The 27,565-nt window shown below is 35.9% G+C and overlaps 1 protein-coding gene across 3 annotated transcripts; it reads left to right on the top strand.

Annotated features, from left to right (window-relative positions):
* The first annotated feature begins 264 nt into the window (after window positions 1–264).
* Window positions 265–26,696, top strand: snx16 (sorting nexin 16). 3 transcript variants are annotated; one of them, XM_030123506.1, is made up of 9 exons: window positions 265–397; window positions 4,070–4,591; window positions 7,509–7,595; window positions 13,079–13,227; window positions 13,350–13,419; window positions 15,493–15,629; window positions 16,480–16,602; window positions 22,688–22,730; window positions 26,348–26,480. In XM_030123506.1, the coding sequence occupies exons 2-8, from the start codon at window positions 4,199–4,201 to the stop codon at window positions 22,704–22,706; spliced, it is 978 nt and encodes a 325-aa protein (XP_029979366.1). In that variant the 5' UTR covers window positions 265–397; window positions 4,070–4,198; the 3' UTR covers window positions 22,707–22,730; window positions 26,348–26,480. The 3 variants fall into 3 exon arrangements, with proteins under 3 accessions (XP_029979366.1, XP_029979364.1, XP_029979363.1); XM_030123504.1 differs by having other exon boundaries at window positions 22,688–22,725; window positions 26,348–26,450; XM_030123503.1 differs by lacking the exon at window positions 22,688–22,730 and having other exon boundaries at window positions 26,348–26,696.
* The last annotated feature ends 869 nt before the right edge of the window (window positions 26,697–27,565 follow it).

The raw sequence follows: 27,565 nt of genomic DNA, 5'->3' as shown, positions 1-27,565 counted from the left end.
ACTTGACAGCTTCATGTGTTTGCATGTTTAAAATGATCTAATGTGTTATTTTTGTTCATTATTTGCATGTTTTATTCTTATCGTAAGCTTTTTCTGTTAAGTTTTTGTCTTGTTTGGCTGTTAGGTGAAGGTTAAAGAAAATAGAAGAAGAAGAAGAAGAAGAAGAAGAAGAAGAAGAAGAAGAAGAAGAAGAAGAGGAGGACTTATTTCATCTATGTAGCTTATGTCTTCTATCGCCCTCTGCTGGCTACGTCTTAGAACTGCAGCAGTCATGCGTTGAATACACGTAAGCTAACATGACCAGAGCAGGAAGGGAAATAATGCAGTGGATAAACAGTAACAGGACGATTACACGTCGGGTTTTCTTCGTATGAATCAAGACATTTAACCTGTTACGGTACGTATGAGTCGTTGTCACGTTCGTTGTTAACTTGGCTTTGTTTGTCCCCATAAGCTAGCTGTCCGTATTAGCTTGTTAGCTAACGTAATGTGATAGGGTTCTTCAGTGGGATGCCAAGATGTGTGGGTTAAAACACCTCATTTATTGTGTAAATATTTCGCAAAATAAACCCAATGAATGGCGTTCATGAGGTACCGGTAGTTGCTTTTCTTTTTGGGATGTGTCTAGTGCAACAACAGCTTATCATTGCAGAGTTAGCATAAGTACAGTGAATCCTCTGAGCGTATTAACATATGTGATTGTAGTATGAAGAAAACAAACGCTTTCCACATCATTTACACACATGTCTGTCTTATATGTAGCTAATGTGTTGTTTGTTGACTGGTGCTTTGGTCCGAAATAGAAACACAAGTCATTCATGTGTGTGGAAATGGAGCTATAATTACTTTGTCATCTGGGTAACGTGCTATTACTCAATTCTGTCCTCATGCTTACGCTTTCACTTTCTTTACACACAGTTTACATCTCATCTAAATGTGTTAAACAACCTGCTACCAGGCTTTTCTCTAACAAAGAACAGGAAAAAAAAAAAAAAAGCCTAGTGTGTTGGCTTCTTTAAGCTCCATTGTTGCTGAATTCAAGCAAACACATTCATTTGGCAGTGTGTTCGAACAGAAAAGCAGTTTTAAGCCCACACCAATACGTGAAATTCAACACGTTTCAAAGCAAATCCAGGCTGAATCCCTGATGCAGCAAATGTAGAAAATATACAGGTAAATAAAATGAGTCAGTGTGAACGAACAGGGGTGATCTATATGATGACACATAATGCACAAATCCGTGAATTATGAATGGCATCAGGACCTTCTCAATAATTTATTCATCGTCACAGTCTGGTACCTTTATTTCAGGTTAATGATCACTGACAGCTTTGTTCAATACTGTGTGTGTGTGTGTGTGTGTGTGTGTGTGTGTGTGTGTGTGTGTGTGTTTGGGGGGGGGGGGGGGGGGGGGGGTATAATTTAAGGGGAGAATTCTATTTTGAAAAGTCAAATTACAAACCACAATGAAAAGAATGTACCTAACAATATGTGGGTAGAATATTTGGAATGGTTTGGAGGAGTTGAAAAAAATGCATAAACATTAATCACTTTTTTTTTTTTTAGTAAAAAACAAGAGGTTAATGGAAGAGGGTGGATGTTGACTTTAATGACACTGGTGAATATTGGGGCAGCACATTAAGGTAGGATAGAATGTAGTGTAGATATGTTTGCTAATATGTAGCGGAATACATGTATATATTATACGTTCCATATATTCTATTTATTTAAACTGACATTCTTTGTGGGTTGTAAAAACATAATTGATATAGTCAAATAAAGAATAACTTATGTATCGTAATCATAAATTATAGTACCCCGCCTTCGCCCCTATGTAGCTGGGATAGGCTCCAAGCGACCCCCGTGACCCTAGTGAGGATAAAGCGGGTTCAGAAAATGAATGAATGAATGAAATTATAGCAGATTTTATATTGTATTTCTATGAGTTTTTATTTAACACACATGTAGTGGATTGTGATATAGAGCAGGGGCACGAACCCTGGTCCTCAAGAGCTACTATCCTGCATGTTTTAGATCAGGGGTGTCCAAATCTGGTTTTCAAGGGCCAGTATCTTGCATGTTTTAGATAGTTCCCTCTCCCAGCGCACCTAGAAGTCATTACATCGTTATCAGACTTCTGCAGAGCATGATGATGATTACTCATTACTTGAACCAGGTGTGCTGGAAGAGGGAAATATCTAAAACATGCACAATACTGGCCCTCAAAGACCGGGTTTGGACACCCCTGTTTTAAATGTTTCCCTATTCCAGCACACCTGACAGTCATTGTCGGGCCTCTGCAGAGCTTAATCATAGGCTTATCATTTGAATCAGGTGTGTTGGAAGAGGGAAACATCTAAAACATGCAGAATAATGTCTCTCGAGCACCAGGGTTGGTGACCCCTGATGTAGAGTTTGTGTATATATATATATATATATGTCGAGGCCCAAAATGGAATCCTGATTCAGAATCGGGCCGGCCCAGAATGGAATTCTATTCTAGGCCAGCCTAGAATGGAATCTCTATAGGATTCCATTCTGGGCCGGCCTAGAAGAATGGAATCCTAACTCAACCTGGCCCGATTCTGAATCGGGCCAGATTCCGTTTTGGGCCTTGACATATATATAAACATTAGTATAAACATGTATTAATGCATGTTGTATTAAGTTAAATTAATACAGTTTGTGAGATATATGGTAATGAGTTGAATTCAGGTTAAGAATGAATAAGGTTTTGCTTCAGTCTACTCCCTTGCAAACACATTACAGAAGTTATATACATTTATTGTATTTTTCTTCATGCTCACTAAGATTTCATTAATTCATACGAAGGATCTTGTAATGTCTGCAGCTAGTTTTGTCATTAATTGGTGAAAATGTGAAATTTTAATGATGGTAGTCAAATCAGTCAATGTTTCACAGATATAAGGTCCAGGTAAAAAGTGATGTGTAGTCAGGAAGCAGGTGGAGAAAAAACCTAGAGAGGTGGGAGTATGCACTGGAAAGAAGAGTGAAAGTCAGCCACAGCAAGGCAGAATACATGTGAGAATGAAAGGGAGGGAGGTGAAACAGTGAGGATGCAAGGGGTTGAGGTGGAGGAGACAACTGCACTGATGAAAAGACAGGAGGCAGAGCTGAAGATGTTGAGATGTTCTTTGGGAGTGACAGGGATGGACAGAATTAGGAACAAGCACTTCAGAAGGACAGCACCAGTTGGGTGTTTCAGGAACAAAGTGAGAGAGGCCAGACTGAGATGGTTGGGATATGTGCAGAAGAGGGATAAGGAATATATTGGTAGAAGGTGGTGAAGATGGAGCTACCAGAAAGGAAGGCTAAAGAGGAGATTTATGGATGTGGAGAAAGAGGACATGAAGGTAGAATATGCAGGGGACAGTCAGATGGAAGCAGATGATTTGCTGGGGCGACCCCTAAAGGGAGCAGCGAAAAATAGTGATAAGGTCTAGGTCAGGAGTGTCAAACATACGGCCCACGGGCCAAAACTGGCCTGCCAGAGGTTCCAGTCTGACCCGCAGGATGAATCTACAAAGTGCAAAAATTACACTGAAAAAGGGGGTCAAAGTCATTTTAGTTCCAAACTCCAGATTCTAAACCACAAAACTTTACAAATATTCTTCCTGTTACTAAATTTATAAGTCTTTGTAGCTCCACTATGATCTGCAAGTTGTACTGTACATGTATGTAAATGGTAAGTTGAGGCATAATATTCTTAAAATTGCACTTAGTTTTCCGAAAGAAATGTCAGGTTTTTTAGGTTGTTCACATTTTTTGTGAAAGAATAGGTTGTGCATGTAAACATTTTCAGAATTGAATTGACTTTTTTGCTCCAAAACATAAAGAAATGTTTGTAGTTGTCATTTTTTATAGGTTATTATGCTGTTACGTTATTGGTCTGGCCCCTGAACTAAAATGAGTTTAACATCACTGGTCTTGGTAAAAAACAAGAAAAGACAGAATGAGCATCATACTGTAAATAATAGTAATAATAATGGTACAGAAGCACAAGAGAATAAATATACTGTGATTTTTTTTTTTTTTTTTTTTTCTACAGGTCACTTGGCATCTTAAAGTTGCTTCTGTTGCCATCTTCACCCCACTGACCCTGATACAAGCTGATATTATTCGTGGAGGTCTTTGCTGACTACTGCGGTGGCGGGGCTGGATCACGCAGCTCAGGAAAATGGCATCACCCTTCGTGCCTGTCCCTGTGCCGCTGGAAAGAGTCTTATCGGGAGGTAACAACAAGATGCGGCGGCCTCAGCGAGCATCATCTCTGGGCAGCGTCTCCAGCAGCTCGGAGTCGTCGTCCTCTCTGAGTAGGATGACTGGGGAGGACCGCAGTCGAGGGCGACAGTCCCGATGCATGGACAGAGGCGGGCGGAGCCGGACGCCCCCGCCCCTCCAGAGTCCCACAACACGGACCAGGGTGAATGGAACTCTTGAACCTTCTGTAGAATACTCCACCTGCCCACGCTCGATGTCGGATCCTGCACAGAGTCAGCAAGATGAAGAAAGACCCATTACTCCCACAGTGCTGGGCTATGAAGTCATGGAGGAAAGGGCCAAGTTCACGGTATGAAACCAGCAAATCTCCTAATAACGCACACTTGTATATCATATTTCAGTCAACAGTCACCAAAATCAGGTCTCCAAATAGTAGCAACTCATTAGCTCCATATTTGTTTCATGTCACTCAGAGAATATGGATTTATTTTCCCACATGTTAAACCTTTTTAGTTCACTGACCGATAGCCATGAGCTATTGTGAAGGTGCCGTGTCTGGCATCATCTTCATCAGTTTTGTCATTGTTGTTGTCATTAGCAATTTCTTCAAACATCTCATAATAGTTGTCAGAAATTTAGATTTTTGAAGTTTTGACAAATTTTTTAAATATTACAAATTTGCATTTACTTATAATGGGCCATGTTTTGATGGCTTATAACATGGAAATGGTTACAGATATCAATTTAGTTACTATTGAGCACTAATAGGAAGTCATATATGGACTTTCATTACCCTACCCCCCGAAGGTGAGGCAAGGGCTATTGTTTTTGGTTCAGTTTGTTAGTTTGTTAACGCTCTATCATCAAAACTATCGGTTGAATTCATACCAAATTTGGTTTATAGATTGCCAGTGACCCAGAATAGATCTCATTACATTTTGGAAACAGTAGGTCAAAGTTTTTAATGAATTTTTAAAATCTTCCCATTTACTTGGGCGAAATATGTGCGTGGGACGGGGTTTGTTGTGCCTGGCACCACTTATTTACTAAATTGAGTTTTCCTCCAGTGAATGTACCACCCACTTCTATTGGGAGAGTGATCTCCTGCATCAACAACACAGGACTCTAAAATAGCAGCAGAACCTGACAACCTTGCAAATTCAGCTTGGTATTGATTCTTGATAGAACATGCCAGTGACATACAGGCCCATTTGTCCTATTTTTATATGTCAATCTAATTATATTCACAGAAGTCGTGTCTCTTTCTAACACTGGTTATTTATAAGGTTTCCACTGTGTGTCAATCTGTCAGTTACTGTTTTGATGAAGCAATTAGTTTTGTTTGTAAAATGTCAAAAATTGGTGAAAAAAAAGTTTCCAAAATACCAAGATGTTCTCAGCAGTCTTGTTTGCCCCACACACCAAAGATATGAAGTTGTCAAAAAGGAGTAAATAAACCAGAAATTACTGAGATTTAATCAGGAAATCTTGGCTTTTATAAAGAATCAATTGATCGTTAACCAAAATACACCAGTCAGTTTTAGCTTGGGTGTTTTTGCACGATTGCAAAGAACATACTGTATATATTTATTTACTCATATCTTTATTAAGTGACAAGAAAATACAGAAAATATGTGAATAAAGAGAGAGCACTCAAAAAACTGAAGTAAATGGCTTTTAAAGACAAAAATCTCTATGTAGTGTAGTTTAGACCTTTGTTCCTTTGACAAAAAGCAGCCAACAAACAATAAATAAAACAAACACTGCTGAACCTATCCTGGTGTAAAATTGCTGAAAATTAGTGTAGTAAATCTCAGATTTTCAGCACAAAAAACATTAAATGCAATGGGAGATCACAGTAAACATTGAGACTTTGGTCAGTAGAAGTCATTTGTATTCTCATTTCTAACATTTTACAACATATTTCTTGTGAATTCATGTTGTATCTCTGCATTGGCTGGGAAAACACAGGAACAGTACTGTGCAAAAGTCTTATTCCACCTTTATCTTTGTTGTTTTGAGGATTGAAATGATCATACAGATTTATTTCTTATTCTCTTTTCTTCACATACAAGAAGAAAATATGAATAAGAATGAATAAATATGAATGAATAAGAAGATATGTGCACAACCTTAAAAGACACACAAAAAACTGAACTAAACTGGTTATAACGTTACTATTTAGTGTGACCCATGAACCCATGACAAGAAGCAGCACAAACTATTAGAAACATCTGACATGGATTGATTGAAACATGGTGTGAAATGAAAAGAAATTAATGCAATCAATCTCTTAGTGAAACTGAAACTTTTGCAGCATTTCCGCTGGTAAGGTTGTGCTGTGGTGCAGTGCCACAGCAAAATCCTTGCTGCCACACCATATATTTTGTACAAAAAGATCATCACTGTTGCATTAGACTTATTATATATGTATAATAGGCCAGGACAAATGTCCTGCCCCCTCAAATGAAAGTTTGCAAGGCTTCAGGAGGTAGGGAAAAGATAAATGAACGTTAAGTTTCATTTTCACCTCCACGGGCGGCACAGCCCAGTACCATAGTATTACAAGTAGGATGGAAACCGCCCGAGCCCTTTATCTTCCACTGTAAGTCTGAGGTGCAGTTTTAGGTTAAGTTAAGTTTTCGATGCAGCACCTATGTGTACTCAAGGGATTTAAAAATGCACCACAGTTATTGTTTATAGACTCAAGACTACACCCAAAAACCAGTAAAGCATGATGTGACGTAACCTCTGGTGTTGAAAATCTGCACACTGTCTTTACTCACTGTGAGAATAATGAAAAAAATTGGTCATAAAAAAGTTCTTTTTTTTTTAAGTTCAAAATTGAGTGGCGCATATTTAAATTCCTTGAGTGTGTTTTTGCACTCAAGCTGAAGAAACAAAAGCGTGTGGGCCAATACATTTAAGCCTTGCACAACTTAGGGAAAACCCTGGACAAGTGTGCATTTGTGGAATAATCTGTCAGTTGGTAAAAAGTGTAACATTGAGTTCATCGCAACAAAGTCTACAGCAACTCTTCACAGAACTTTGTGATATAACAGTGTTGGATGTTAAGAATCTGGACATCTTTCCAAAAATGTATTTAGATGGTTTGAGATCAGAGATTAAATGTTAAATATGATATGATATGAAACATGAGCATGAGTTGAAGCCACCTTCACTGTAATGTTAATTTACGTAACATATCCTGGTTTTCACACACCTCTTCATTCCATCTTTTGACTTTTTACACCTGTGAGCTGCAGGTATACAAGATCCTGGTCAAGAAGACTCCAGACGAGAGCTGGGTGGTTTTCAGAAGATACACAGACTTCTCCCGGCTCAATGACAAGGTGTGTTTGGGTGTGTCTATACATACACTGTGCTTTTGTAGGAATATCAGTCACTCTAAATTCCACGGCAATTGTGGAGGCTCGGTTTTCGGGTCAAGCAGACACTTGTTTTGACCATAAGCCCGGTGCTTTCGGCCTGATTCCTTTTGTTTTTGAGCGCACAGTGGAAATTATTAGAGCTACACAAAGAGCCGTACTGTTCCCAAAACGCCAACGAAACCAAGACCAAATGCTCTCACGGGTTTGGGAGGGATAGCTTGCATTGTGTGGTCAAAATGCCACGGAGTAAAGAATGAACACATTACGTTGCATTATATCGCACAACCACTAAGCCAACATTTCTACATGGGTGCAGGATTTTAATGATTTATAGCTGCTCTCTAAAAACAGGTTTAACTAAGTCAGACATCGTAGCCTCAGGGCCAGGGTGTAGCCGGCGTTTCCACCTGTTGGAGTTCACACAGAAGCAGATAAATCATCCAGGGTTTGCAGTGAAACAGCAAAGATCAATTTATATTTACATTCACAGTGTGTCTGGATCCTTATGAAATATGCATATTAAAACACTATTAAGACACAATTAAAACAGTAATTTGTACAGCATGTACCAGACAATATGTTATCAATATGATAATTAAACAAATTTACATAAGTAAGTGTTCAAAAATATTGTTATTGTGTGTAATTATAATCATGATTAATTACTTTAAATGTGATTGTCCTTAATTAAACCTTTAAGTCTCCTTAAAACAGATAGTTAATCCTTAAATCTGACACTCAAAGGTCTTAAAAATTAGTCAAATGTGTAATTTGTGTTGATCATTTTATCTTAACGGAGATGTAAATGAGTGGAGCCTCCAACAGTCATTCATGGGTGGGTTCACTTATGAGCTTTAGCAGCATGAACATCAGTTGTAGAAAGTTTAGCCGTGAACAAATGGAAATGTTACAGTCGCTGAATTAAAAGATTTGGTTAAGACTGGTTCAAGACAATAACTATTAGACCTTTTAGACTGTTATTAATGTGAATGTAAGGCCTGGAATTTGACCAAAGACGCCTTGAAAAACATCTTAAAAGTCATAAATTCACCTTCCTCAAATTTTTAGATACCCTACATTTTTGCCCCATCCACACTAATTTATACTTTTACCTCAGCAACGAAGCTTTTGAGAATTATTTTTCTGGTAGGTATTCAGGTAGATGAGGGTACAGGCTACCTCAAAACACTGACTGCTTTTCTCATCACGGTTGTTTTCTCTTGAATGTGAGAACGAAGGAAGTAACTCAAAGATAAAACCTCAACACAGGCAGAAGTCTTCTTCCGCTCCTCACTGATAATTACCCCATTGTGGAGATTATCCCACCAGTTGCTGGTTCAACCCAGTCTGATCCAGAACCAGTGTATCTGGGGCTCAGTAGACGCTGAGGCTTTTGTGTGGAGTAGGGCAGTAATGCCAAGTTAAACTGTAAACTTGTACCTTTGAGTCTATAAAAGTCTTCACTCTGGAAAGTGTTTGTAAGACCATCTTTGTTTTTTACCTGAAATCCTATTTACATATGGATGAGAAGCTTAAATGTTGGGGAAAAGTATCAATACAGTCTGCATTAGTACGAATGGAGCATCAATCCTAAAAATCACACTTGTATAATCAATAGGTTACAAGTGTTTTCATATCAAGAACTATTTAAAAATATAGTAAATGGGTTAAAATACCTAGATGATCATCACATTCTAACATTAATGTTAAATAAATACAGTATTTTACATAAACTGTTGCTTTAATCTGTTTATTTGTGGATTTAATGTTGCCAACACAGTTCGCTGGGCTAGTTTATTTCAGCCTGTCTAAAGCAGAGGTATCAAAAATATGGCCCGCAACCCAAAACAGGCCCTCCAAAGGGTTCAGTCAGACCCACAGGTTGAATTTGCAAAGTGCAAAAATTATACAGAAGGCAGTCAAGAGTGTCACTGAGTCTTGACAAGTTGTTTTGATCATAAAGTTAAATACTACATTTTCAACTCCAGATGCCTTTTACTGTTTGTTTTGTGCCTTTGTAGATTCATTGCTATCTGTAAATTGTATTGTGCATGTGTAAATGATAAACTGAGGCATAATATTGTTAAAATTGCACTTGTTTTTAAGAAATTTGGATAGATGTTTTGGTTATTCACATTTTTTTTGTGAAAGGATAGTTTGTAAATGCAGTTATTTTCATACTAATATTTTAATTTTTTGCACTAAGACAAAAAGAAAAATCTGGTGTTATCATCATTTATAAGTTATTATAGCATTATTTTACCAGTCCAGGCCATTTGAGGTCAAATTGGGCTGAATGTGGCCCCTGAACTAAAATGACTTGGAGATCAAACACGTTAGCATCTGTTTTCAGGTTAAGTCTGCGTTCATTTGTACAGTGTGTGTAATGCGTTTTACTGTTGCTGAAGAAATAATGATTAAGAATTACTATAAGTCCATGAGCTACAGGTCCGACTTCTTAACTCTCATGTGAAGTGAGTCTGATTTACACAGATCCTTTCCAGTCTAAAAATGGTTTTGATTCATTATATAAGTCCAGCGGAACAAGTCAGGCCGCATCAGTCTAGGTAAATAATGGAAACACTGCAGCATCACAGATGCAGCTTGAAAAATGTGAAATGGTGTTTATTGGCAATATTATTATAATAGTGTTGGTCCACAATGATGCAGAATGCAGAGCTTCTAGTCAGATAAGCAAAACCAAAATGACACTCAGCCTCCAGAAACCAGAGAAAACTACATTTTGTAAGAGGTGTGAAGTGTCTAAATCAGATTGTGGATTGTGATTCTACCTCCAAAGATCATTATATATTCTTTGGGACATCAGCTACCACCTTTACTCTATAATTTCACTTTTAATCCTGTAAAGAAGTTGAAAAGGTGCTACTACATTTGCTATTTTTGTTTCTACTTGAGTAAAGTATGTGTGTTCTTTTCTCACCTTTGAACCTTTGAGAACAAATATACCAATTTTATTAATTAATTGATGCTAGAAGCAGTAAAACTAGTATTTACAAGATATGGTCAGATGTTAAATAGACGACGGTACCTCCTTACTGTGACTTGGAGTCAGACTTTGTTTGCGTAGTAGTCCGGACCTTATCTAATACCTGCAGATGAACAGATTCAAGTGTAGCTGTAGGTGCACATACATTTGTACTGGTCCTGCCCCACAAACTGGCATCTGGATCAGGTCTTTAATAATGGTATAGTGAGACGTTTCATGGTTCATCGCTTATACAAACCTCTCAGATGACACCTGCATGCTGTTAAGACTCTGCATGCTTCAAACAGCCTTGTGAAAATCTGATCTGAGTCGGTCACAGTATATAAATATACACTGAAATCACCAACAACCTTCCATGAGAAACCCTCCACACACCCACAGAGAACATAAAGTGGGGTTATATGCACTGTTTTTTCATGTAAGGCCAGGTCATATAGTCAGAGTCAGCTACGTGGAAAACCACTCTTTGAATAAGACTCCTGGGATGAAGCCTTGTGGGATTCTGGTTGTCAAGCTGCGTGATTTAAACACAGTCTTTCTATGTCACCTGATAAGAGCAACCCATCAGGTAGGATGCAAACAGAGAAGGTACAGCTCGACACACCCTGTATGTGAGGGTAGAGAACAGGATGTGGAGGTTCAACATGTCAAACATAGTGTTAGAGGGTTCCATCAGGAAGGGTTTTCACTACAGATTACAGAATGCAGTCACAGAAAAAATTATTAGACCATCAAAAGTCATCAGGAACAATGGTTATGCAATCAAGTACTAACTCCTGTGTGTATCGTGACTAAAACAGACAGAAAAGAAAACATGGAATGCCTAAAAGCACTGTTTTTGGCAGTACAATGCCATAGCTATCGATGTAAGAACTTAAATGATTTTGGTTATCAAGAAAACCATGGAAAGTTAAACTTAATTAAACTCTCAAATATGAAATGTTTAACATAGTCCTCATAGACCTGAGAAACAAGACCAAAAAATGAATCTGCGTGTTTTTTTTAGTGTTCAAAGTCTTAGAGGATTCACAGTTTTATATACAGTAGATGCAAACATCTTAGTCCACCTTTAGCTTTGTTGTTTTTGCAGGGTTGAAATGAGCATACATAGTTATTATTCACTCTTCTTCACATACAACAAGAAAATAAAGGAAATATGTCCACAGCTTTAAAAAACACACAAAAACTAAACTAAATGTGTTGTAAAGTTAAAGTCACTATTTAGTGTGACCTCAACCGCATGACAAGAAGCAGCACAAACTATTAGAAACATCTGACGTGTTTTGAATGAAACTTGGTATAAAACATCAGAAAATTAATGCAATAAATCTCATATTGTCCGAACAAAAGGGGTAAAGACATGTTAAGTGCAAAGGGAGGTCACACTAAATATGATCTCTTTGGTTTATAGAAGTTCTTAACCTTAAACTTTTGTTTTTCCTGTTGTACATACTTCACATATAACAGATTGATTCTAAATACAGAGACAAATGCATATATGTGGACATTAGAACTTTACAAAACCAACAAACCTAATGCTAGACTAAGACATCTGCACAGTATTGTATTTCTTTTTTTTTTTTTTTTTTTTTACATGTAGGCAAAATATTCTTCAAAAACTCTGACAGATACAGTACTGTGCCTACAACATAGACCTGTTAGAATTCCCACATAATCATATTGCAATTATTTTAAGTAGCTCGGATTATTTTACATAATCATTGTCTTTATCAACTTTATCAACAGAATTATTATTACCTAACAGAAGTGACATATTTTATCAATAAATCCACATTGTTCACTCTGTTTTATTATAATCATCAAGTTTCTCATTTTTCTTCTGCCAAATTGAAAATGAGCATCAGAATCAGAAACATTTTTCATTGTGTATATTTCATGACATCATTCTTAATCCCAAAGTGTAAATACGTAATTAGACTAAAAGAATAGACAATGTGGTTATTAGTGTAATATTAATGATCAACTCTAATTTCAGTAACATGGCAGCCCTTACAGTGAATATATTTGTGGTTTTGGAATAAAATCATTTATTTATTTATTTCATTTTTTTATTTAATCTTTATTTAACCAGATAAATTAGTTAAGAACTTACTCTCATTTACAATAACGACCTGGCCAAGAGGCAGCACACAAACAGAAAAATCATGCACCATATGACAGAAAATAAGCAAAAGCACAAAATGTTCCTGTTAAAATGTACATTTCGACAGCTATATGATGACAACATCTAAATGTAGACGACTGTAAACTCATATTTATGGCGCCAGAATTGGAAAACCACATACTGACATTCTGGTTTGTGAATCCACGCCAGTAACTGCATGTTTTGTTTAAGACCATGTAGTTTTCCACTGCTGTAAACCGCACACATGCAGGAGATCATCTGCTCATTCCAATGTCTGTATAATTGTTCTAGTTGAAGGAGATGTTTCCAGGCTTCCGGCTCTCGCTACCTCCCAAACGGTGGTTCAAAGACAACTACAACAGCGACTTCCTCGAGGACCGGCAGCTCGGTCTGCAGGCGTTTTTGCAAAACCTGGTCGCACACAAGGACATAGCCAACTGGTATGTTATGTGGGTTCACAGGGAAGTTCAAGGAATTAATAAACCACTGTGATGATTTAATAGATGGGTTTGTTTCTGAAACTGAAATGCTTTAACACGCATTCTTTTTGTTTTTCTGGCAGCCTGGCAGTGAGGGAGTTTTTATGTTTGGATGATCCACCAGGACCCTTCGATAGTCTGGAGGAGAGCAGAGTAAGTCTATGAATACACTGTGTCGATGTATTTGAAATTATCCACTCACTCATCCATTTTCCGAAGCGCTTAACACCCCCCCCCCCATTGGTCGTGGAGTGTTGGAAATCATGTTATTGGTTAATTTTACACATTAGAATTGCGGAATTCTTGGTAAGACGCTTTAAGAAATGGTTCGATTTACAAATTATTAACCTAATATTACACTTGAACTGTTTTTAAGAATCAAAAGTCACTGGTTCCTGTATAGCACTGTGTTTCCTCCAGGATTTGTTTTTAGTAGAATGGGAAAAGCCAGTACAGTTTTTAATCGACAGTAATTATCTGGTTATTTGGTCTCTTTTGTCTTGGATTTAAAAAACAGTTATATTCAGTATGATTACAGTATGTTTACAACCAAACTGCAAATTTACAGTATTCCTTATTGGTTGTTTGCTTTTGTGTTTGTTTCAGTTATTGTTAAACTGAGAAAAATCACAATGATAATGAGCATGTTTAATGAAATTAACAGCATCATCGCTAATTTTTAAGGACAGAACTACTACAGGAAGCAAAGTTGACTTTTATTTATATGTAACAACACAGAAAGTAGGAAAAAATCCTTACATTTTACAGGGAGAAGCTAAAACTTAAAACTTTTAAAAAGCCATCACATACATCCTAAGCCTCTACAAATCAGTGGAAACTACATTTTATACTGAGGTGAGGGAAGTGTAAATCAGATCGTGGATTGCGATTCTACCCCAAAAGATCGTCATTTGTTCTTTTGACCAGATCTAATGGCTCTACTCTGTATATTTTCACCACCTTTAATCCTATGAAGAAATCAATTCAGTACTTCTACATTTGATATTTTTGTTTCTACTTGAGTAAAGTATGTTGTACTTTTCTCAACTTTTCTCACAGACAATGAATATGCACATATTATTAATGAATTGATGTTAACAGCAACGTATATAAGTAGCTCTTATAAGACATTGTCAGGTGTTAAATACACGGCACTGCTTCTTGACTGTGACTAACATCACACTTTGTTTTGCTGTTGCTCATTTTCTCTTGTTTTGTTTTTTTTTCAGTAGTTGCTAAACTGAGTGAAATTAGAATGATAGTGAGCATGTTTAATGAAATTAACAAGAAAACCAGAAAAAAACTCTTCACATTTTACAGGGAGAAGCTAAAACTTTGCATCATTTACACAGCTATAAGCAACAAACAGGCTAAAAACAAGAAAACACTCATCTTTTGTACAAAAAATGAAGGCAAAGCAAAAAATGAATGCAGGACTATGTAAGGGTAGAGACTGCGATCTGGTAGGATCGGCGATTCTACCAGTAGAGACTCCGATTGTAGTCTCTACCAGTAGAAACTCCGATCAGAGTCTCTACTGGTAGAAACTCCGATCCTGCCAGTAGAAGGGTTAGGGTTAGGGTTAGGGTTCAGATTGGAGTTTCTACCAGTAGAGACTCTGATCGGAGTTTCTACTGGTAGAGACTACGATCGGAGTCTCTACCCTGACAACTACATGGACATGGGTGATAACAGCATTTTCCTGACTTGTTTCGTAATAAAAGCCTCTGCAGCCTTACAGCAACCTCATGACACTGAATTGTTATAAAGGAAACCCTGTGGTTTTATGTGGATTTTCACGTTATGCGGCTGTATAGAGGTTTTATTACCTTTTACATAATTGGAGTGTTATATAGTGCAGTCACACCTTTTTCATATCAACAAAACATTAAACTACAGTGAAATCGTGACTCAGTGGCTCAGTTAAGCTTGTTAAGTGTTATTTCACAGAGATATGATTTAGTGTGATGATATTTGGTAGATATGAGAGCAGAGACTCATTCCATTACATCATCTAGAGTTGCATATGGATCCTCCTAAAACACCTGACTTTAATATTTATACTTAACTTTTAACATGCTCTTTCTCTTCATTTTATTCCCCAAGTGTCATTTCTCTCTTGACTTTTCATTCGTTCACTTTTTTTTCTTTCTCTCTTTAAATTTTTCTTGTCTCTGTCTTTTTGTTTTGACTCTCAACAAAAGCCCTCTTTGTTTTCCCCCTCAGGCATTCTGCGAGACTCTGGAGGAGAGCAACTACCGTCTCCAGAAGGAGCTGCTGGAGAAACAGAAGGAGATTACATCCCTGAAGAAAAAGCTCGAGGAGAAAGAGCAGGCCATCTTGCTTTTAGAGAAGCATATCAAGTTAGTAGATGATGCACTGTGATGCCAAAATGTAGCAGTTTTAATCAGCGTTTGCGATACATTTAAGAACCAGAGCCTCTGCAGTACAGGTGAGGGGATGTAACCTGTTCTTTTTTAGTATTTATTTTTAATTAATTTGGTTTATTTATTTGACAGGGACAATGCACATCCATCAGCGTTGCAGTAAACATGCCAGTTGAACAAAAGTCTATCTTTGATCCTTGTCCTTGTGGCCAGATTTTGCAATGCCTCCCAACTTAAAAGCTGAAAGATGACAACTCAGAAAGATGCACAAATCTGCAGATGAAATCTACTTTATAAGATAAAAAGCATCTTTAGGAAAAACTTATTGCACATGTACCTTTCATTTTTACTTTGGCTCGAGCCAGATTGACAAATTTGAGGATGTAAGTGGGTGTTTTTCAAGTTATAAGTAACAAACGAACAAAAGATCATGGGAAAAACGATAATTCAAGGCAAATTTGTCAAATTAAAAATAAATTATTCCTTAGTATATTGTACAGGTAACGATCATGACCCTTTTATCTTCTATCACTGTTTTTTATACTTAATTTCCAGGGTTTATGATCTCTACCACAGCCAGCCACTAGGGGGCGATATAGATGATTCAGTTTCACTAAATACATCTTTATGAACAGTGTATGGCCCAATCACAAACATAGCAAAAGAGAATACAGATGGCACAGCGTATTGTACATGACCTTATGTTCTGTGTTGTGTCTCGTCTGCAGAACAAATTACACATATTAATTTCCAGGTTATTACAGAATTATATGTATAATTGACTCAATAATATCTTCGTGGTTGTCTGTGTATGTGTGTGTCACAGCGGTGAGAGTGTGAGTCCAGAGTCGCCTTGTCGTCTGTCAGCTCAGGGAAGTGAGAGCAGCGCTGATGCAGACGTGGAGTCATCCGCTGCAGAGGCCGACCAGGATATGCCTGATGAAACCGGGTAAGAAGGATGTAGCACGCACAGTAACACATAAGATGTTGAAAACACACAAACACATGCACTATTCAATGATATACGGATTACCCAGGGGTGTAATGGTTCTCAAAATTTATGGTTTTTAGACCTTCTTGCCCTTCTAGACATTTCTGTATTTACATATAAACTGTAATTGTATTAATTGAGAAGATAAATAAATATTTTGTGTTATATACTGTATATGTCACCTCACATTGGTGTTTGTCTAAATCATTAAAACTGCCCCAGGTGATATTGCTCCAAATGTGTGGCTGTACTGTAACGTTTTTGTCTACAGCCCTTTTTCTATCATTGTATTTTACATTGGAGCCAAAATGCAAGAAGCTTTTCTAGTTCTTTTAGAGTTGTGTCAGTTTTCAGTAAGCAAACTGACATTTGTCATGATCACAAACGATTAGCATAATATTTTATTTTTATATAAGCAGGACATGGTAGTGTTGATGCTGGCAGCATGAAGGGCATCACATTTCATCAGAGGGAAGGGAACGATGCACAAAATGTATGTTTTCTATAAAAAGCAAATGTTTTTGAAGAAACATGGCAGTTGTAGGACATTTTCTCACCTCAAACTTCAGACTACACTCTAGACAAGGTTGTTTTTTAGTTTAGTTACAGTCTGGGTAGTTTTATTTTTTATTTTATTTTACCTTGATTTAACCAGGAAGTCCCATTGAGATTAGAAATCTCTTTTGCAAGGGAGACCTGGCCAAGGTAGCAGCCATACAAAGTCCAAACAATACAAAACACATACATGATGCACAATGAACAATAAAACACAATAACAGTTATTCAACCATAAGAAAAACAGTGACATTCCTCCTTCACTGCATTCTCCAGTTTTGCTTTCACACTGCAATTTTGATAGTGGACAAATACAGACAAGTGCAAGTTCTTATGAATCTGAATTTGGTTTGTTAATTTGCCTTATTTTTAAGTTCTTCCTTCCTTTCTCTTGTCTTTTTGACAATAGATTTGCTGTAACTTCTCCAAAAGCCCAAAGTATCTAAAAACTGTTTTCACTCAGTACATGAACGAAACCATCATTCAGTTTAATCCAGATGACGCCACCTCTTTTGATTGGATTGAAAACAGACCATTAAGTCCAGACCAAATGAGGTGGATGTTAAAGCATCTTCTAAACTGCACTAATAAGGCAACATCTCAGATTTAATAAGGCATCATATGCCTCACTCCCTGCATCATTGTATCGTTTTGTGCTTATTTATGGTCTTTCATCTAAATCCACCAGGTTGATGGATTTAGTCACTACAAATTCATTCATGGGCTCCAACAGGTTTATTGCATTTCACCTGGGAACACGTTATCAGTCAAGTGCAGTATGTGCTGGTAAGATTTGGAATACTGGTGTTTGGCTTAATAGCAAACTGGTCTGAAAATGTAAACAGCCTAACCTTTTCATGTGCTTTAAACAGGCCACACTCACATGAACGCTGTTTAGTTTGTATGTTGTCATTTCAGCTCTACATCAAGACCTAGTGGATATTATGATTTAAGAATTATATAGGTAAAAATATAAAGTAAAATCGTTGGCTTTCTATGATTGTTAAACCTTACTTTAATACACACCACCACTTGGTCTTATTTTGCTGACTCTGTCTCAGCCTGGCAACCATTACACCCCTAATAATAACCACACTAAACCTTCCAAACCAGTAACTTGTTAGTAAATTTCATTTCCTCCTTCCAAACAGGATGTAAACATTGCATGTTAGATAGCAGTCAAACAAATGCAGGAGTCTGTTTACACTGACCTTAAAGCTGTCAAAAAATAAAACCAGAAAATCATTTTATGAAGCTTTTAGGCTGCAGCTGAAAGGTTGTCGAGGTTAAGTTGTGATCGTAAAATGTTGCTCTTGAATCATCTTAAGAGGCTTCTGTTGGTTTAAGAGGCGTCTACATACCACTTTCAATCAGTGCAGCAGTGTGCAAAGGCTTGCATTTTAATTGTTTGTGCATAAATAAATCAGCCATAACATTGTGACCACTGGCATGAGAAGTGGTAATAATATTGATTATTTCACTCCAATGGGACCTTTCACTGGGTGGATATATTAGGCAGCAAATGAACATGTGGTCATCGATGCTGATGTTTTTGAAGCAAAGTGACCAACATAAGAAACTGGAAGACTGAGGTCCATATTGTAACAGTGATGACCGGGTCAGAGCATCTCCACAACTGCAGTTGTTGGGTGTTCCTGATCTATAGTGGTTAGTACCGACCAAAAATGGACTAAGGAAGGACATCCCAATCTGAGAAGTATTGATCATCTGTTGGAGCTGTTTGACAAATAAATCTGATCCATGGAGGTCCACCTCTCTACCTCAAAGACGTCATGAATCCGCTGCTAACGTCTTGGTCCAGATACCACAGCACACCTTCAGAGGTCTGGTGCAGTCTAGGCCTCGGGTCAGAGCTGTTTTTGTGGAAAAAGGGGAACCTACACAATATTAGACAGGTGGTAATAATGTTCTACTCCCACAGATGCTGGATTAGTTGTAATCTGGTTTAGGGCTGCACCATATTGGCAAAACTTGCGATATGTGATATGGGTGTACAGCATTGCGATAACAATAATATTGCAATATTTCTTGTTCACCTTAAGAAATACCAATTTCATCTACTAAGAAAAATGTTCCTTAACAATGTTAAAAGGAGGCAGTTGTGTGTATGCTGACTCAATTATTTATAATTTAAGACAAAATACTGTACTACTACAATCAGTTACACAGTTCTGTCCTAGAACCTGGTGATGCTGCTACCATAGACCTTCAGACACAACACTGTCAAATACTTTGTCATTTTATTGACATTTAACAATGTGTAAATGATATGAATGTATTTCATAATAATAACTAAAGTGCCAGAGCACCGCCATGTAAGAGCTTTAACAAAACAATATTCCATTGCTTGCCTGGTTTGGTAAATACTGCATATAAAAATAAAATCATTAAATATAATTGTTCAGGCTTTGCCCAAAGTTGTGTTCTGAAAATATTCACATCTTTTCAACATTAATAACATGTAAACCTGCATTCAACCAGCAGTAGTAGCATTACTTCAGTTTTTTTGCCAGAAAAACTAGCATGTTAGAGCGATGGAGAAAACCACTCTGGTACCCTATGGCGTGTAAAACAGAGAGTTAATGGGGAAAAAAAAGGAAAATAAATGATTGCACTTCTTTGCGACATGAATATTGCACGCTCCATTATTGCGATAACAATATTTTGTCAAAGTTGCTCAGATCCTTCTCTTGGTCATTTTGTTTTTTTCTAACACATCAACTTAGACGTCTACATCTTCACCTTCTGCTGAATATATCCACCCACTGACAGGTCCCATTGTACTGAGATAATCAACATTAATACCACTTTACCAGTCTGTCCGAATGTTATCGCTGATCATTCTAGGCTTACGTTTTATTACATTCTGTGCAGAAATGGATTCTTATTATTTAATTCATCACTCACCATCATCCACACACTCCTGTACTCATCACTGCAACGCTTTAATGTTCTCATTGAACTGCTGTTGAATTAACTCTGATCATTTCAACTCCCTGTTATTCTTCTACTGTTTAAGTTGTTGCTAGCCCATTCCTTGAGATGTTTAAGTAGTGTTTAATATGAAATTAGCATGAAATGTGAGGGCAGGCAACAGAAAAAGCATGTACTGTAGATGTTTTTACTTAAATACTTAAAATAGTTGGTATTAAATGTATAATACTTACATATTTTTGTATATATATATATGTATTATATACAATACTGTACAAAAGTGTTGGGCTACCATGAGGTCTGTTGTTTCACAGAGGCTATAATGACATGTGCATATATATTTCTCAGTCTCTGTATTGAGATACAACTGGAATATACAGGAAAAAATGTAAACCATTTTAAAAACAAAACTGTACACCAACAATTTAGATATTGTGCCCAAGAATAAGAAGAGGAAGCTTTAATAGAAGATAATATACCATAACATTGCAGAGAAAACAAAGGCAAATGGAGGTCACGTTAAATTCTTACTTTTGCAGCAGACGCCATATTTAGTCAGATTGTTTTGTTTGTATGTAGCATTTTGAACCTCCTGAGACCCAGGAAATGTCAGCAAAGTACAAGCTTTTTTTGTTTTTTATTAAATAAGTGCCTATATTGGAAACATCATGATGCAACAGTCTTTTCAGATCCAGTTTATAATTTTTTTATGGAATGTCCTTTGTGGTGGACAGTTTTCTTTTTTTGTATAAAGTTGTGAAACTCTTGTCCACAAATGTGGACAGAAAACCCATAGCTGGGTCTTAAGAGGTTAATTCAGAACACATGTATTGCCTCCTGTATGTTTTTGTTGGAGCTTCATCATAACGAGACTGAGAAATAAATATCAGGGGTTTGCTTGTCTATTGTAAGACTTAACTGGAGCCTGAATGTTTCACTTAACAGAAAACTACAATTTCTGAAAGAAAAGAAACCACATTAGCCTGAAGAGACAGGTTTTTCTGGTAAACTGATATCCAACAGTTTGTAAAAATGCAGAGTTTTTTCATCAAATAATAGCAACAAAAGCCATCAAAGCACGAAATTCCTCTTCTAACCAAAGAAAAACTCAGAATATGTAGCTCATTATATAGAATACAATTGAATAAAGATGAAAAATTCAGTTTGGACAACAGTGACACATGTTGCTGCTGATCGGTCACACTCAACGATGACAATACAACAAAAAACCTTCAGACACAAAGTTTATTGTCACAGTAAAACGAAAGAACATGGCTTGTTAAAATCAGATGTGCAGAGTCGATCCCTGATAAAAGCAATGAGAGTAAAATAAAAAAAGACCAATTTTGATGCAATCAATAAATACATCAACGATAACCAGAAAGTAAACAGAGATAAAAAAAAAAGACTATATTGAGGTTAAAATAAAGTTAAATACTTTCACTTAAAACCCAAATCTTGCATTTCAGTAAATTAAACACAGCTGAATGTGGCCTGAGATGTGTAAACAGTAGTGTATATTACTAATTATTGCCAAAAAATGTAATTACTATAAATCTAAGAAAGTATTTAACCTCAAGTAGAGGTGGAATGATTGATGAAATCATAATATTAGGCTTCTCAATTGTAAATTCTGACTTTGAGAGAAAATAATGCATAGTTTGAAAGATAAAAAATTACTCCCACTTAGGTTTTTTTAGTTTGTTTGATGTCCTTTCCCACATTTATTTTGGTATTTATTACTGAGTGTTAAATACCAGTCACCCTGTTTTTAATTAAAAGTGAAATAAGGTTAAAGTGGACAGTTTCATTCATACATAATGTGTTTTCAGTATCAATTAATGGATTGCTGTTAACTGTTATATGAGTGCTTCTATGAAACTGGGTTTATTTTGGTACCTGGCACTTTTCCAGCTTTTTAGACCCAATAATAAAAGAGAAATTCAGACATATTTCCCCCAAGGATGGACCTATTGATGACCTCAGATAAATGCAGAAAAAAAACTATACTCTTGCTCTGAGCCATCCCAAAATTAATGATTTTTTTTAATCAAATATGGGGGCCAAAATTGGGACATGAAAACTACCTAGGTGTCAGTGCAATTTATCTTTTTGCAACAGCAGTTATTTTTTTGAAACACTCTGCCTTGCATAATTAGTTCAATTCCAAAAATGTACCTGTGAGACAATAAAAAGATTTTCTAAAAAATAGTGCGTCCATTTTACTGCGTTACACGTGGATTTTGGTATAAAAAATAATGTGTTTTATCTGAAAAATAGTTTTTCGTTTATCTCAGTAAATATTTATTTTTAAAATAGACTCAAAGTGCTTCCAAACTTGCTTCATAACATTAGTCTACATCTGATTTGAAGTTAAAGCACAGACTCTGGTTAAAAGTCTACGGTTACAACCTTCAGCAAAAAAAAAAACAAAAACAAATCACAACTACTCTAATGTGAGATATCCCAGAATTTCAGTTTAACACCTTATGTTTTCCACCCCCTCCTGTGTTTTTGCTCTCATGTTTTACAGCAGTGCCGCCCCCGTCTGAATAAAGCGCCCTGTAACATGTGAGGTACCTCCTATACCAGCTGTGCAGACTCTCTATAATGACATACCGCTGTTTTCATGTTCTTCCTCTCAGTACCAAGCATCCCTCTGCTAGACGCTGTATTCCGGGTTGTGTTTCGTTGTGTCGGGGTGGAAGAGGATTCGCTCTGAGTTTTTTCAAGGCTGCGAATGCCATGTTCACATGCGACATGTACTGTAATGCTGTTATAATTGCATGTGAGCCCTGAAAAAATCTGAATCCATCCGTTAGGTTTCTGGAGTGAGGATGTTGACCAAGGCTGGGGGCAGGGTACTTTCAGTTCATGTGATTCTGGAGAACTGGTGTCTAAACAGTCACAAACTAATGTGATTTATCCATGTTTTATTTTCTTACAATGCATGAAAAACCACATTTCTTGAAGCTGCATTTTAGTTGCACTTTTGTTTTTGCTCCAATTTTTTGTGGGCTGAAATCAACAATGTAAAACTTTTTATATGTATGCGAAATGTGATAAATGTGATAGTCCTAAATTGTCCTTACCCATGAAGACCCGTTAACCAAAACTATCTACTGATCTAAACTGTCTAATACCTGTTGACCCACTAATCCTATTAATACATGTAAATAATTGGTGTAAAATACAGTTTGTCATTTTTTCGTGGTTGTTAGATATGACCCATTTGGATGTTCAGAGGCTCCGTAGTAAACGTAAAACACCGTCATCCTCTACGACATTGATTCACCAGTAAAACCCATGGAGTTGGAATCAATGACAGTGGATGGAGACCACTTTTATCTTCAATTAATGATATCCTTGCTGAAAAAGTCCTTTTTTCTTCAATTTTCTCTGTTTATAATATAATAACCCTCAACTTTAATCTGAGCTTGTATGAACATCTACATGATCAGTGAATTAAATGTAGGAAAATACCTGATTTACGCTGAAAAAAGCATTAAATAAAGAAGATAATATTACAATAAATGGTGATAATTCACTTAAAAAAGTTTAAATACACAGAGAAATTCATTTGGGAACTGCCATAAAAGTAGCACTGGATCTTTATGGGTTAATTATCCTTAAAATTGATAATTAATCCTTAAATCTGACTTTCAAATCCTGCTTATTTTTTAGTGTGTTCCCAAATCCATTTCTACAGCTATTAAATCTAAACCAATATATATTATCTCATAAAGTTGCTATAAGTGTGGTTTTCTAGCTGACTAGTCGCTCTTTGACCGTCCAATCAAATGACAATGAAATGAAAATGCCGTTATTGAACACCTGCTAGATCGCCCCCTTGTGGCCAAATATTAAATCTGAATGGTTAAAGCAACAGGTTGATTCCATTTATTTAAACCTCCAGATCCTGCACTGTTGATTCTGAGCCTCAAAATAGATCTATTTTACCCAGCAACACATGATGGTAAAATATGATTGGACAAATGCTTTAACATACACATACATTACTTAAATTTAATACATCTTCATGGAACAAATATAAAAGTTTAGGTTGTAAATGTGTATTTGTATAAGTGATAAGGCTGTTAAAAAAAATTACATATTGATTTTTGTCAGTGTTATAGACGATTCAAATCTTTAATATTTTTTTCCGTCTACATATGCTTAAGACCAAACCTGATTGAAAAATTGTCAAAAGTGTATTAAATGATTAAATTTCCAGAAAATAACTTAAATTAATCTGCTTTTTTTATAGTTATCTCCACGTTCTGAGTAAGAAAACTATTATTTGTCCAAAACAGAGTCTTAAATGTTCTTATAATGGTCATGAAAATGTCTTAAATTGACGCACTGCTCCACTCTTCTACTCATTTCAGTTTCAGGTTGAACATATTGAACTGAAGTAACTTGTCCTCAGCTGTGTCTGTGTTCATTGTTTTCCTCTCATCTTTGCCTGCATCATGTGTGACTAACATGTGCCGTCGATGCATCTCTTCACATGACGACGTACAGCGTGTTCTTTGTTCTGTAAACTGTACATGGTTTTGGATTTCAGGTCTTTCTTCTTTCTCTCCCACGCCTTATTTTGTTCTTGATACGAATCTTACAATCATACCGATGAATGAAGTTTGGACACAGTATGAGACATGTAACAAAATAGTCACAATTTAGCCAATAGATTTTTGTTTCATAGACATGTGTAGTTTATTTTCCTTGGATGGATTTGTCAAGTTTGACTGAAAATTCATTACAAACCATTAGAAGACTCAGTGAAGCAATTTTCATGGCTGATAATGTACAAGTTGATGCTGTGAAATAAAGTAGTTAATGGATAATGTGCAGCAAGTGCAGCAGTTTTACCAAATATAAAATGATACTGATGATACTGATCATTATTTAAAAAAAATCTAATAGTTGAGTAGTTTATTAGCGGTTTGGTTTGTAAAATGCCAGAAATTATGGAAAATACCATTATTTAATCCACCACAGAGGAGGAAATAAACTGATGAAAATGAAATATGAAATGGAGCAAAGTCAAACATCGTCTCCTGCTGCTGAGAATAAAAAGTTAAAACAAATGAAAGTTCAATAAGAACTGACACTGTGCTTGTTCTGTTCATTTTGTTCTTGTCTTGTCTATAGACAAAATAACCTCTTAATGAAGAGATTCAACCCCAGCTAAACAAAGAAATTAGAAAAGTTATCAATGAAAAAAATGAATAATAGTTTATGTAGCCGCTGGCCATCACAACATTAAGTCTAACGGAAATTTTGTTTAGTTAATTGAAAATAAATAAGAAAAAGGAGTTAAACAATGAAAACTGAACAGTTTAATACAAACACTTTGACGACATTGAATCACATTAACAAAATAAGATGTGAATTTTAAATAAGTATGCAAAATAACCAAAAAAGATCAAAATTACTACTAAATTAACACAATTAATAAAAAATAAATTTAAAAAATGCACATTGACCAACGTAAGAACTAAAGAAAAAAAAACTAACGAAAACAAAGATGTATAGTATGAACAAAGTAAGCACTAAATGAAAAGAAAGTAAGCACAAAAATGTACATGAAAATAAAAAATGTAGTTACTGTTAACACAAAACGATATTCAAAAAAATTGCACAAAATGTTTAAAAACAAATAAAAATAAATTATACATAAAAATTTAAAAATAAAAAAGCAAATCAAAAACTAAATAAAATTGGAAAAAAATGAACAAAATAACAAGAAGATGAACAAAAATTAGCAAAATAGCAACAATCAATACTTCAAACGACTAAAATAAGTGTCTGATAATGACTTTTCTAGTACACGGCTACTTGTTCTTAAAATAATAAATAATTCTGATTAATCACTTATCAACATATTTGTCTATTGATGTCATAGTTATCATTAAACAGGTTTATCTCTAACCTTTACTAATCAGTTTCTTCATCATCCTGATCTCGTTATTGAGCTGAAATGAGAAAGAAGGAAACCCTGTGGTCGTGTTGTGTTTACAGACGTCTGTATCTGTGAGTTCTGCTGTTGTGTCTTCAATAACCTGTCACATCTGTCTCTCAGTGGGTTTTCTTCGTGTCCACTAGGATCTGCTCGTCCGTCCATCGTCTTCCATCTGTCCTGGTTCCATGTGTTAAACCTTCTCGTCTTCTGTCTCTTCTGTGTCTTCAGTGGCAGATGTGAGGTCCAGCCGGTTCGGTCCTCGGCCTGTTGGTGTGGACCGTCCCTCAGTTCGTCTCCGCCGGTCATTCAGGTCACACAGCTGTACCACCACAACCTGGATCCATAAGACCTGGTCCTCCTGGTCTCACATGTTCTACTCTTCTACTAAGTGGAACAGTATCCAATCCTCATCTTTATCTCTTCATTTCATCACTGTTACTGACGCCACACGGAGGACAAACCTGATATCTAAAGAAAAAGTCATGGAATTTTGGAGAAAAAGTCACAATATGTAAAGAATCAAGATTACATTTTGTACGGAGCATCGAATATCAAAACAATCCGTTATAAAATCAGATCTTTAAGTTAAAAAAAAAAACAAAAACAGCTGCTGCGTTCAGGTTGGCTGGGAATTCAGACAACTCTACGAATATGAAGCATTTCCCTATTCTGACTTCTTTTTTTCTTGAAATGTTAGCGCTTTATTCTCATGGAATAGTACATTTTCCCTCAAAACATTTCTGAATATTTTGACTTGTAATATATATATATATATATATATATATATATATATATATATATATATATATATATATATATATATATATAATATCGGGACTTAATTCTCCAATTTTGAGTTATTTCTCAATATACCAACTAATTCTTATAATATTAAAATAAAGTATTGACTTTTTACTTTTTTTCTTTAAATATGACTTCATTATTGACATCAAAATATTACCACGTAATTCTCTAAATCTAATCTAAATCAGGACTTTTTTTTTAACATTACTTTATGCTCATGATTTTGTGACTTTACTTCTTTTCTTGAACTATTATAACTTATTTCTCATTGTCAGTTTTTCCCCTAAATATTATTTTTCAAAATATCGTGATTTTTTTTTTTTTCTTATGACATTCTTTTTTTCTCCAGATAACAGCATTATTCTATTTTGACTGTTAATACGACTTTTCTCAAAATATTATCACTAATTTCTTGTAATCCTATGACCTTTTTTTTTTTAGATATTAGAACTTCATTCCTGTGATATTGTGATTTTTTTCTCTGCAGCTTCATTCATTCTAATCTAATATTTTTTTCTCTATGTTTTATGACTTCTTAGGATTTTGTTTTGTATTATTATGACTTTGTTCTTGTAAAATTATCCTTATTATGACTTTCCTTGTGTATTACTTATAATATAACTTCATTTCTTATGGCATCGG

The sequence above is a fragment of the Sphaeramia orbicularis genome, chromosome 20, assembly GCF_902148855.1.
Source record: "Sphaeramia orbicularis chromosome 20, fSphaOr1.1, whole genome shotgun sequence".
Classification (NCBI taxonomy): Eukaryota; Metazoa; Chordata; class Actinopteri; order Kurtiformes; family Apogonidae; genus Sphaeramia; species Sphaeramia orbicularis.
Note: the sequence above shows the minus strand (reverse complement) of the source record. Positions and strands in the feature narration are given on the sequence as shown.